Raw genomic sequence first — 12,805 nt, 5'->3', positions numbered from 1 at the left:
CTTCTATTGAAGGAGAAACAATTTCAGGCAGGAGACAGTCAACATAAAGCCACTTGTGGCTTCACAGATTGGGAGTCTCCAGGCAGAATTGGATCTATTTGCATGTATTTCGAAGTTCTGCTCAGAAGCCCACGGCCGGTGCTATGCAACACCAGAGCACAAATACCAAGGCTGCATCATCTTGAATCTACCTCGGGGTCCTTAACGCACAGACAGCTCTTCCTCATTATTTCACTCTTACCTGGGCCTGCTTTCTCCTTTTGTGATGGTATCTCCATCTTTCTCTTCCTCCTCCTTCCACGATTGTGTGGTTTTCTCTCTCTTGCTTCTCGTCAATATCTGTTGTGGAAAAGTAACTGCGTGTCCTCAAAAACAAGTGCCCGTGGGCCCCACCGGCAACAACCAGCTCAAATTAAGCAGTGCTGAGGGCAATGATCTGTATAGTTTGTAGACGGGTAAGGAGATAATTACCAACACCTCCATGCAAAGCATTGTCATAATCCAGGTGACTTGTAATGAGGGCCAGAGTGATAGTTTTTCTGCACTGTAATGATACCCAGTTAAAAAGTTTAGTTAACATACACAAGGTATCATAGTAGGACCCACAAACTGCAGAAATGTGGTCCTTTATAGGTGCTGTCAATCATTCTGCTCAAATTTCTTGCTACTTTTTTAGGGATTGGGGCAGAATAAAGCTCGCTCAGCCACCCACTGGGGGAGCAATAGAATGTGTTTTACTGAAGAATATGATCAGTCTTATCACCGTTCACTTTTAGACAATTGTCCATCATCCACGTGGCCACAGGACTGAGACATTGACAGGACTTATTCCTCATTGTTGAATCAGCATTGAACTCAGTAGAGATTACAAGCTGTGTGTCATCAGCGTATGATAGCATTCCGAACCCAAAGGTTCTCAGAATATCAGCTAAAGGGGCCGTGTAGATACTTAAGAGGGGGGGGGGGGGGTGAGAGAAGACCACTGGAGACAGGGTCAGTCTCAACAGTGAGAGATGAGTAGATTGTGTTCCTTCTGAAAGAAATGATTGAAGCCAGCCCAGAGCTTTAGAAAAGAGCCCGATCTCTTTTATTTTTAGGGTAATGTGGCCCAACGAGGCTGAAATCAACGCACCAAATTTACAAAGTGGCGCAATGCATGCATTGCACCACTTTGTAACCCTTTGCGCTACGTTATGCCTGCACCAGACATAGGGGGTGATTCTGACCGCGGCGGACGGCGGTCGCCGCCCGCCAAGCGGTTCCCGCCGAAAGACCGCTCCGCGGTCAAAAGACCGCAGCGGTCATTCTGGCTTTCCCACTGGGCCGGCGGGCGACCGCCGAAAGTCCGCCCGCCAGCCCAGCGGGAAACACCCTTCCCACGAGGACGCCGGCTCAGAATGGAGCCGGCGGAGTGGGAAGGTGCGACGGGTGCAGTTGCACCCGTCGCGAATTTCAGTGTCTGCAAAGCAGACACTGAAATTCTTCGTGGGGCCCTCTTACGGGGGCCCCTGCAGTGCCCATGCCATTGGCATGGGCACTGCAGGGGCCCCCAGGGGCCCCGCGTCACCCCCTACCGCCATCCTGTTCCTGGCGGGAGAACCGCTAGGAACCGGATGGCGGTAGGGGGTGTCAGAATCCCCATGGCGGCGGAGCGCGCTCCGCCGCCATGGAGGATTCTCAAGGGCAGCGGGAAGTCGGCGGTACACCGCCGACTTTCCGTTTCTGGCCGCGGCTGAACCGCCGCGGTCAGAATGCCCAACGGTGCACCGCCAGCCTGTTGGCGGTGCTACCACCGACCTCCGCCATGGCGGTAATTACCGCCAGGGTCAGAATGACCCCCATAATGTATGGAAAGGGGGTGTTCCCCCATTAGGGGGGCCAAAAATAATGGCGCAAAGAAACCTAAAAGATTTATTTGCATAATTTATTTTGGCACTTTTAATGCCTGCTCAGAGCAGACGTTAAATGAAGGCACACCATTGTTTTCAATGGACCTCAATTTGCTTTGCAGGATTAGCGTCAACATTTTTGACACTAATCCTGCAAAGCTCCGAACTAGCATCAAAAATGTTGACGCTAGTTCCCCTAATTACAACGATACTGTGCACACATGGTGGCGGTAGGGGGCGCTAAGGGGCGCAGGAAAAGTGGTGTTGCACTGTGTGCTGCGCCACCTTTCTTAAATCAGGGCCCAACTTTGATGGACCCAACAAACTGTTTGACTCCAGATATGAGGACTGTAGGAGGCTGATGAGATTTTCAAGAACATTGTAAAGCAGAAAAGAAGCAGAGTAATATGGCAAGAATTAGCAGGAACTGAAGAGTTGACCCAAGGTTTCTTATGGAGGGGGAGTACATTGCAACGCTTCCACACAGTAGGCACATTGCCCATAGGAAGAGAGAATTCAAGAGATCTGCTAGATGACAACTGAAGAAACCAGGCCATCTATGTTTTTATTATCTTGTGAGTATGTAAAGTCACCTCCCCGTCTATTTCTCATTTGTGAATCCTTTTCTCCTTGGGGTAGACCAAAGATCCTTCCATCCTGTGGCAGTAGCCTAGGAGTTTTAGTATTTCACTGGGTTATTGATTCCATTGGTAATTAAAGATGAGATATTTATATTGGGGAATTTGGCATTATATAAGTGTGGTAGGTATTTATTTGTGTGGTAGATATTTATCTGGTCTCTAAACTGAGTGTGTGTCTTTGAACCCACTTGTGGCATTGATCGGCTATTGGCTGTAGCAGTGATAGGGGTAACGTATTGTGAATATAAGTGCAACATTATATACAGCAAAGTGCATAGGTACTGATCAGGGTGAGTGGTGCTGTGTTTATCAGCAAGTGGAGAACAGAGTGAAGTAGCACAACATAGAAAATTTAGCAGGATGCCAGTAGAAAGAAGCCAGAACCAAACTGAACAAGTTAACCAAGGCCCTCCCAACAAACCCATTCCCACCCCAAAACCACCCAACCCCTTGCTTTGCTGGAACTGGGACTGCCTTCAGGACTTTTCTAGCTCCAGAGTTTGTTGTGGTGGCAAAGTTTAAAATAAAAATTAGAGAATTTGCGATGTCTAGAAGAATAGCTGAGGTGAAGGGACATGGCATAGGCGGAGTAGACCCCTGTAGAAGGGGCAGGCACATGGGAGTACTGGAGAGCAGTCTGATGCTCATAGGACCCTCAACACATTTAGTGGCAGCTGGGGAGGGTAGGAAAGGGACCGAGGGATCACCTGCCCTTCAGGATACCTGGGTGTATTTCTGGAGTAGGAAATGGGTGATGCAGTACATTAGGTGGTAGCCCTTGTAACCTATGAGGTAATGTTCCCTGGACAAAGGAACACAATCACAGCTGTGACCTACCCAAAAACATGATGAGGTTTTCTCCTTAACAAGGGACAGGATTCCAGAGAGCAGGAACTACAGAAAAGAAAAATCAAATATCAGAGTATTTAATAAACTTTTAACTACCTTGTCGGTGATCCAGTGAGAAACATATCCCATATCCATCATACAGTAGTGATCACAATTAGTAAGTATTGTAATTTATTCTCTGAGAATAAAAAATGAGCATTGTTAACGATATGTGGGTGCTCAAAACCCTACTTTGCCTTCACAAAGATGGGGTGCATGATCAGACACTGGTCAGTGCACATGCTTGCGTACCCTGAAAACTATTCCCTGCACATGCTCAGGCTGAGAGATGCAGTCTCTCTCTATACGCCTGTAAACTTTAAAGCAAACATTAAATAAACACATATTATTAACCGATAGGATGTGAATAACTGGAGCATGCACCCTTTGACTGACATGGTTTCTGTTCCATTCTCTTTCGGAAAGATAGTACTTTGTGAACTGCTTAGAAATAATCCAAGACACTTCAATACAACAAAAGTAAACCCCTTTAAGATAGACTTCATCTATCCTGAAGATGAATGCTTCTTTTTGTTGATGTGAGTTTAATTTCCTGAAAGTCCCCTATTTGTTTGCCCTCTGAGCCATCTTTTCCAAACCTCTGTTTACTACACCATGTGGCATCATTAGCAACTGAGTTCCGCACATGACACATTCTATTGTTTATTCTGTTCAATGGGACAAGGATGTGCCCTGCATGGTAAACTGGCATGTTCCACCAGGTATGAATGCCCAACTGTGTGTATTCGGTATCCTAACTTTTGAATTTTCATCCTGGCATCACACTGATCTATTGTACGCAGAGAGCATGGGACCTGAAGTGTCAACCAACAGTGCCCTCTTCTGTAGACACTTGACTTCTTGCTTACCGTGGAGAGTTGTGGTGGAGGTATATTGTGTTTTGAGAATCAATAAGTGACCAAACCTTTTTATCTAAGTCCCTGGAGTGCAGGCCTGCTGGCTGCTTGTGTAAAGTTCCACTTCTACGAACATCTCCAGTCCTGTGCACCCCAATACACGTCACTCTTCTCTGTACCATCCCTCTCAGCTGTGGTGCAGACAACACATTTTCATCCCTGTCACTTACACTGATGCAACGGGAAGCTTACCATACGCCTAAGGATTAACCTCAAGTCCTTTCACTTTAGACCACATTCTACACAGGTGTTATTCAGAAAGTACGTTCCAGGACAAGGGATGTGTGCTGCCTCCACGCCTAGCAAGACAATGAGTATGAAGTAGATGCTGCAAATGACTCACTAGGACACTTTCAACAGCTTCGCCTAGTGATTTTAGTTGAAAACTGGTCAAAATGTAGGGATTCTTTTGGATTTAAAGAAGGTTTCGAAAAAACTGGATGAATCACAGCTTTTTTACTAATCAATAGCATGCGGAAGAGCCGTATTGATTAAGCACTTACAAGGCGGCGCCACATGCTCTGATAACTTCCACAGGATTTTGCCAGGGCAGACATCCAACGGGCAGCCCCTGGAGTTTACACTCTTAACTGGACCAATATTGTCCATCAGGAGGAGTCTGTAGAACCAACTGAGGGCCCTCAGGGATCTAGGTTCTGGAAACACACCCAGGCCCAGATATATGGGCTTTGGACGCAGGGCAGTGGAGCAGGCCCCTTGCTGCGCTGCCCTGCGTCAATAGGAAAGGGCAGGAATGCAACGCATCTATGCAATATGACAAATTCCTGTCCTTTTCCCTTTGCGCAGGCCCTGTTTTAGCAGAGTAGCAGCAACGCAGGCACCCTTGCACCATGATGCAAGGGTGCCTGTGTTGTCGGCGGAATTGTTTTTGGGCACGATTTCTTCCTGCACGAAAATAATCCATCGAGGTTTTTTCCTCTTTCTATGTGTGCTGCACAATGCATCACACATAAAAAGAGGAAAGAACAAGGAGAAATAAATACATTTCTCCTCATTGCGCCTCCCCTGGGGAAGTGTAAGGTTTTGGCACATCCCCAGGTTACAAATTCTTGTAAATCTTGGTATGCGTCAAGACCCATGGGAGTTGCGTGGGAAAATCCACTGCACCGCCCATGGAACGCCTCCCTGACGCAGTGCAAGGCAACACAGCGATCTGGGCTTTGTCTTACTCCCTATCTATGAGGCTTTCAAAGCCATGCAAGGTGGCTTTGCGTGTCCTCATAGATGTGGTTGAAAGGTTTGCACCATCTTAGCAGCACTAAAACTGATGCAACGGCAGCACAAGCCTCCCGTATATATGCCTCCCAGTTCTGGATCCCCTCTCCTTCCTTGCATTGACACTATACCATCAGCTGCTCAAGAGTCAGATGGTATATTGAACTTAGGTGGTCAATCCGACCGTGGCAGTCGGCGGTGAAGCGGCGGTAAGACCGCCAACAGGCTGGCGGTCTTTTTTCATGTATTCTGACCATGGCGGTTACCGCCATGGCCAGCCGCCGCTTCACCGTTCCGACCGCCACAGCGGTAACGACCGCCAGGTTGGAGACTTGGGTCTCCAGCCCGGCGGTCGACACATACCGCCGGCGGTATTCCAACCCGCCTGATTGCGGCTTACCGCCCTGGATTTCATGCGGTTTGGGACTGCCATGAAATCCATGGCGGTAAGCACTATCAGTGCCAGGCAATCCCTTCCCTGGCACTGATAGGGGTCTCCCCCACCCCCAACCCCCACCCCAACTCCCTCCCCTACCCCCCCACCACCCCTGCCACCCCCAAAAAGTTGCAAGACCCCCCTCCCCACCCCGATCCCCAACATATACACACACATACACGCACGCATTCATGCACACACTCATGCACATACACACACCCCCCGCATTCATGCACGCACTCATGCACATACACACACCCCCCGCATTCATGCACTCACTCACACGCCCCCTCAACATACACACACGCACACCCCCATGCACGCACACAACTCACAACACCCCTCCGCCCCCCTTCCCTAGCGGACGATCACCTTACCTGTTCCGGTGATCCTCCGGGAGGGGACGGGACCCATGGGGGCAGCTCCGCCGACACCGCCACGCCAACAGACACCGCCACAGCGAATCACAGGTCGTGATTCGCTGGGGCGGTGTTCTGTTGGCGTGGCGGTGGAGGTGGAGCTACCTCCACTTCCCCGCCTGCCGCCAGTATGGCTGTTGGCGGCTCTCCGTCTGGAAACGGGCGGAGCGCTGCCGGCAGTCAGAATGGCCCGTGCGGAAGACCGCCAGCACTGGCGGTCTTCCGTACGGCGGTCCCTCGGCGGTCTGTTGAAAAGACCGCCGAGGTTGGAATGACCCCCTTAATATCTACACTTTTGTTACATTTTAAAGTTCGGGCTGTCACCAGAGTTTTAAGTGGGGCGGGTCCCACCAGGTCTCGGAGAGAGCAGTGATCAAAAGCTGACTTTCAGGTGGGCCCTTATCCAGCCCTCCATTGATGTCCTTTACAGGGAAAGAGTGATCAGTTTCTCAAAATCGATTTCTCAACAATGACTCTACAAACCATTATACTGTAGTAATCCATGTCGGTGAGGTAACTCCAATATACATTTCAGGTTTTAGTTAACTTACTTCCCTAAGACTACTTACTTTTTTTAGATGCTGTTTTTCTGTAGTTTTTTCATGCAGCATATTAATCTTGTACAGTGCATGAGCTCCAAGTCCATGGACTCGGTGTACAGCTGTCCTGCATCACTTTTGTAAATATGCCCCCAGGTGCGCATCTAGAACCTAGAGGCCTAAGGGCCCGCAGTCGGGTCTCCAAATTGCTACTGATGAAGAATATTGATCTGGTGATGAGCATGAGCTTCTACCTGTTGGATACCTGCTCAGTTAAAATCTTGAAACAGTTATCACAGCATCTGGTGCTTGCTAGTCGATGCTTAATCAATACCGCTCTTCCGCTTGCTTCTGTGCCTGCTTAGTTAACGAAGAAGCTGGGGCTCATGCTCTTTCATCGAAACGTTCTTTAAACCCAACAGAATCCATGCACTTTGACCAGTTTCAAATCACTGTGTGAAACTATTGAAGGTCTCCTAGCTAGTCAATTGCAGCATCTCCTGCATACGCATCACCTTCATGGGCGTAAACGCCACACCGCATCCTTCCTGCGGACCCAACCTTATTTCCAAGAAGTTGATGGCATGGGCCCTTGATCCTGCTGGACCTGGTTGTAGCATTGTTCTTACCACACTCTGGGCCTGATTTAGATATCAGCAGGTAGGTTGCTCCGTCACAGCGGTGACAGATATCCTGTCCGCTGAAATCTTAAGGCCACATGTACGAAGCACTTTTCTAGTCGCAAACGGGCCAATTCCCACAATCGGCCCGTCTGCGACTACAAAAATGCTTTTTGGGGTGTACAAAGCCCAAACTGCAATTCGGTAACTTGTTACTGAATCACAGTTTGGGTTTTGCAATTCGGTATTAAGAAGGGGCGTGTCAAGGGCGTCCCTTCCTAATACCGAATCTGAATGGTATGTATGATTGTTTTGTCGCAAAACATTTGCAGTTACCACCAATTTCAAATTGGTGCTAACCCATTCACAAAGAACAAAGGGGAAGGGTTCCCCTTCCCCTTTGTGAACCTATGCGTAACCATTTTTCAGAGCAGGCAGTGGTCCCACGGACCACAGCCTGCTCTGAAAAACGGCAAAGCAACCTTTTTCTTTTTGAAATGCATTCTGTTTTCTTTTAAGGAAAACGGGTTGCATTTCTCAAAAACATCCTGCTTTATTTAAAAGCAGTCACAGACATGGTGGTCTGCTGTCTCCAGCAGGCCACCATCCCTGTGAGTGCGCGACTATTCCCAATGGGGTCGCAAATTGCAACCTACCTCATGAATATTCACGAGGTAGGTCATTTGCGACCCCATTGCCAATTGCAAACAGTGTCATTGACACTGTTGTACATCCGGTTTTGCGACTCACAAATTTCGAGTTGCTAAGACTCGCAGTTTGCGAGTCACAAAACCGGATCATCGTACATGTGGCCCTAAATCCCATAGAAAATAATGGGAATTTAGTTTTTGGCAGACGGGATATCCATCACCGTTGTGACCGAGTAACCCGTCTGTCGAAATCTAAATGTTTCTGAATGTAATACTGAGCTAAAGGCCTTGGCCTGGGTCACTTTGCTCTTCTCCACTCATACTCAAGAAGTGGTCCTGAGACCAAACAATCCACCGACTAGTCATTCTTCTGTGGAGTTCTTGAGTCTTGGTCCTCTGCCCAGCCTGATACAATATCTGCATTACTTCAAATGGGTCACTCTTAGCTCACCAGATCACCAAGGTTGCACTGAGCTTCTTTTCTACACAGATCCTTCTTCATATCAATCAAACTGGATCATCTGCTCATACCTTGTTATGATTGTGCCTCTGCTCAGCACACACTGGGCTGAAAAGAATAGCCTTAACTTAAACCGCCCACTGCCCTATCGTGCTAAAGGAACCCAATACGTCTCCTACTGTAATGAACAGACTGTCACTCAGTTTCACACAATGAGTTTATAATATTGAATTGATTGGTATGAAGATCTGTGAGTCACGTGAGATCACTAGTTTGAAATGTAGCTCATCAGATATTGTCAACAATAAGATTTCTCAAGTAGTTTTTCAGTTCTTGAGCACTTATTTTTCAGAACTTTGGTCTCCCTCACAACATGAGTACTGTATTCATTGGTTAATAGGAAGCCACATAGACTAGGTTCATTTGAGTGCATAAACAAGACAAATCCATAGGGATATATGCATTTTAAAACCACTTTGATATTTTTCTTTGGTCTGGCCATGATGAAGTGATGGAAAAATGAAACACCGGTTGGCTGGTCCATTCCAGATTGGAATACTTTATGAGTGAGACAGAGAAAGCAACTTAGTTGATACAATGTACAGTGCACATCTATAAAGGTTAATTTTCATGTGCTTGTACAACGTATTTGAATTAGATATAATGTTAAGGATTGCAGGTGCTCAAGCACTTTAACACTTGAATTGTACCCTTCTAAGATGGAGGCTACAGCGAGCGCCTTTTCCTACTTCATGCGCGGTGAGTGCAGCAGCCACCTTGGAGTGTGCAGGCCCATCTAACACCCTGGGTCTGATGCTGGATGAAAAACATACTAACGGGGACCACCACCCATGTGTCTCGGATAGACCGAGGGTGTTGTGGGAATCAATAGAATCTGTGGGACAAGAATTAGGCGATAGGTGGGGCTTCGTGTAGATTCTTGACTAATACTTAAATAATTCCTCTTAAATGCATAAGATGATAGGGACAGTGTTAGAGTGCAAACATTATTAATAAAACGTGTGACACTAAACCGTAATGAAATAACATGCGTTTAAATGTTAATACTGAAAACGTGTGGTTAGGAAAACATGACCACTTTGGTGGCAGTCAAAATCTAGTTCGACATAATAATGAATTAACTGATTAATGAAATGTATTTTGCTTGTTTATAATTAAATGTACTGAAAAACAAATATTAATATGTACTAAAAGAATTAATAGTTTAAATATTATGAAATGTTTTATTCTTCATGTTTTAGCATTGGTTTTAAAAAGGCCTCGTGTTCTGTAAAATGCAGAGGGAATGTTTAAAAATGTTGACACTGTGAATAATGTTTTTCTAAGCGTCCTGTGTGACTTGCTCACTGTGGAAAAGTTGTGTTCTTATGTTGTAACATTTATTTGTCTTCCTGCGAGATAATGTGTACTCAAGAACAATAGTTTACAGTCCTCAGGCGTAGTCTGCAACAATTGCATTCAGCTGCGGAAACTGGTGACTGCAGTGAGAGAAGATGAGCCAATCGTGAATGTAGAAAATGAAGAAAAGATACTTCTGAAACGTGGAGTAAATGTAATTGGTTCTGACCTAAACCACCCCATAGACTGACCAATAGAAGCTCAGCTAGTTGCTTTCTAGGACTTGAATCTAACTGGTGATGTAAGTTCTGTTATTTTCTGGGCAGTTTTTCTGTTCCTTCCAGTGCCTTGCACTTCTCAGCTGTCAGCAGGTCTTTCTTTTGCTCTGCTAGTGTAATGAGGTGCTGTGTCTTTACATGGCAGAAAGCTAAAGGCCAAACATTATAGAACTGTTCCCTATTATGTCACTGCCCATTGAAGAAGACCAGAAGATGCTCCACTGATGAAGACATCGCTGCTTGCTGATCCATCTAGGAGAGGTTTAACCAAAATGTGCATTTGTCTTTCTTGCAGATATTTATGTTTTCACTTTTAGAAACCCAACCGCTATTTTTGGATAGCATCATGGTCGAAAGTTTTTCCAAATTCATTTTTGTCTTCTTTTCTTTTTGCATGAAGCCCAAACATGCTTATCAGATTAGAGTAATAGTTATGGATGTTACATTCTAAATTTGACTGTTTTATATAAAAAATTATTGTAAACATTTCATCTGCGATAACTAAATGCATTATGTGTATTTCATTCATCTGTTATTGTTGTCATTCTGCATGGTGGTTCTTGAATGCTTAATGATAAATATTCTGTTTAGACTAAGATTCTTTCGAAGGTTTGGTCAGCCTGTATGGTTTCTGTATTTGTATCATTTGGTCTTGCATTTGGTTTACGTGATCTTAGTATTGTTAATCTAAAGGGCAATAAATGTTTGAACTTTACTAAACTAGTGTGGTGATTCAATGGATATAGGTCATGGTACGTATAAATTATTGACTCCAATATTGAAAGTGATGTTTATTGATTTGATCTCATTGTTGTTGACTGTTAGGATGTTATCTCACTCCTATCTGAGTCCAAAGATTCATGTCCACCTCTAAGGGTAATTGATGGTTACCCTATACGTGTCACCTTATAAATAAATAAATTATCGAAAGAAATATAAGGCTGGACACGCCCACAACAGTAGGAAATCCCTAAGTGAACAGCAGAAATAATCTATTGCATTGTCCTTAAAGGGCAGAATTAAGATTTTAATGCGAGAGACCCACCAGGAAATGTGTATTTTCTAGTAAGAAAGGTAATATCTAACTAAAGGTAATTTTCACTAGTTTGTGTAGGGTTCTATAGGGTAACAAGATACAGTTTACATATTTGTTATTTAAGTTTTGCCTCCCCATTAGAACCACATGCATAGCCTAAACACCACACATTAGCACAAACCAACCTCGCAATTCTTAGTTGGGTCCTTCCAAATCACTCCTGATTGTTCAGTCTGATCTCCGAGTTTAAGAGTGTATCTGTCCTGTAGCTGATTTCACCTCATCTCCCTACCACATCCACTTAAAAATAACAGGTTTCCTCCTCCCAGCAGAAGGTGGAGTAAATAATGCACTGAATCTCTGTCAAGGGTTTGAGCTAGTGCCTTGGAGTGCGACTACGGTATGCTTGTGCTCTCCGACACTACTAGCAGCAGCCGACTTTAGCCGGGTTCAGTGCTCAGTGGAAGAGTCCTCATTAAACTACGGTTGTTGGGCATCTAACCGATCATCCTACAAACAGTTCCCCGTCACACCTCAGACAGCCACTCAACACTCACCGGAAACCCTGTCCAAAAGGCGACCCCCTTTTCGAAGGTCATACTTTCATGCACTAGGCAGAGAATGACACCCAGGGAGATGGAAGCCACGGCGATCACAATCCGAGCACCCTGCAGAAATCAGAAAAAAAGATAAGTCTTAGGGACAAAACCACTTACCAATCTCATGAAGTACTCTCAGCCTAATGCTTGAACATCTGACAAGCTGTTGGTGATCTCTGCTCTAATCCACTTTATTCTTGGTAGTAACTTTCCAACTTTATATTCCATTAAGTCATCAATTCTCCATCCTTCTACTCCTCTTCCATGTTCACTCTCCTTATCAATACTTTCACAAAATATAATCTTACAGAATGTATCCTTTAGTCCTTCACCTCAATTTTTCCATCATCCAAAATCCTCCCCATCACACCTCTGTTCACTCACTCACATAGCTTTGCCACCCCCCTCAGACCTGCCCATGAGTGCTATGGTCTATGACCTCCTTGCCTTCCCTGATGCCATCAGTCTTCTCTTACGAGTAAATAATCATCCCACTTGTGCCAGGACATTACTGTCTTTTCTCTCTGGCAGTTTCATTACCTTTGCTACCCCATAGTCCTTGACTTTCCCTTAACGCCATAATCTCCAACAATGTCTGGCTGTATCTCCACTAAGAACCCACGGCTCGCCACACCTGGGGCCACGTTATACAAAGTGCCCCAGGCGCAACAGGCATGTGCTCCCACTTTTTGCAACCCCGTGGGACTTCGGTATTACAGAAGGGGCTGCAGACGCTCGGGTGCCCTTTCTGTAATACAGATAGCGCTGGTGCACTTATAGCGCCAATGCTATTACCAGAGGGCGTGCCCTCATTTGCATGGGGGTGTGGCCCTATGCT

General features: G+C 45.8%; 1 protein-coding gene across 1 annotated transcript in view; it reads right to left on the bottom strand.

The window, feature by feature from the left end:
- LOC138293711 (transmembrane protein 176B-like) overlaps positions 1 to 12,805 on the bottom strand; it is a 53,222-nt gene that overhangs the window by 17,712 nt on the left and 22,705 nt on the right. Inside the window, exons 3-4 of the mRNA XM_069233035.1 lie at positions 11,926 to 12,036; positions 3,368 to 3,424 (exon numbers count right to left, since the gene is read on the bottom strand). Of these exons, the coding sequence (XP_069089136.1) occupies positions 3,368 to 3,424; positions 11,926 to 12,036 (168 nt within the window). The remainder of the gene's footprint in view (positions 1 to 3,367; positions 3,425 to 11,925; positions 12,037 to 12,805) is intronic.

This window comes from Pleurodeles waltl, chromosome 4_2, assembly GCF_031143425.1.
Source record: "Pleurodeles waltl isolate 20211129_DDA chromosome 4_2, aPleWal1.hap1.20221129, whole genome shotgun sequence".
In the NCBI taxonomy this organism is placed as follows: domain Eukaryota; kingdom Metazoa; phylum Chordata; class Amphibia; order Caudata; family Salamandridae; genus Pleurodeles; species Pleurodeles waltl.
This window is presented reverse-complemented; position numbering and strand designations above follow the sequence as displayed.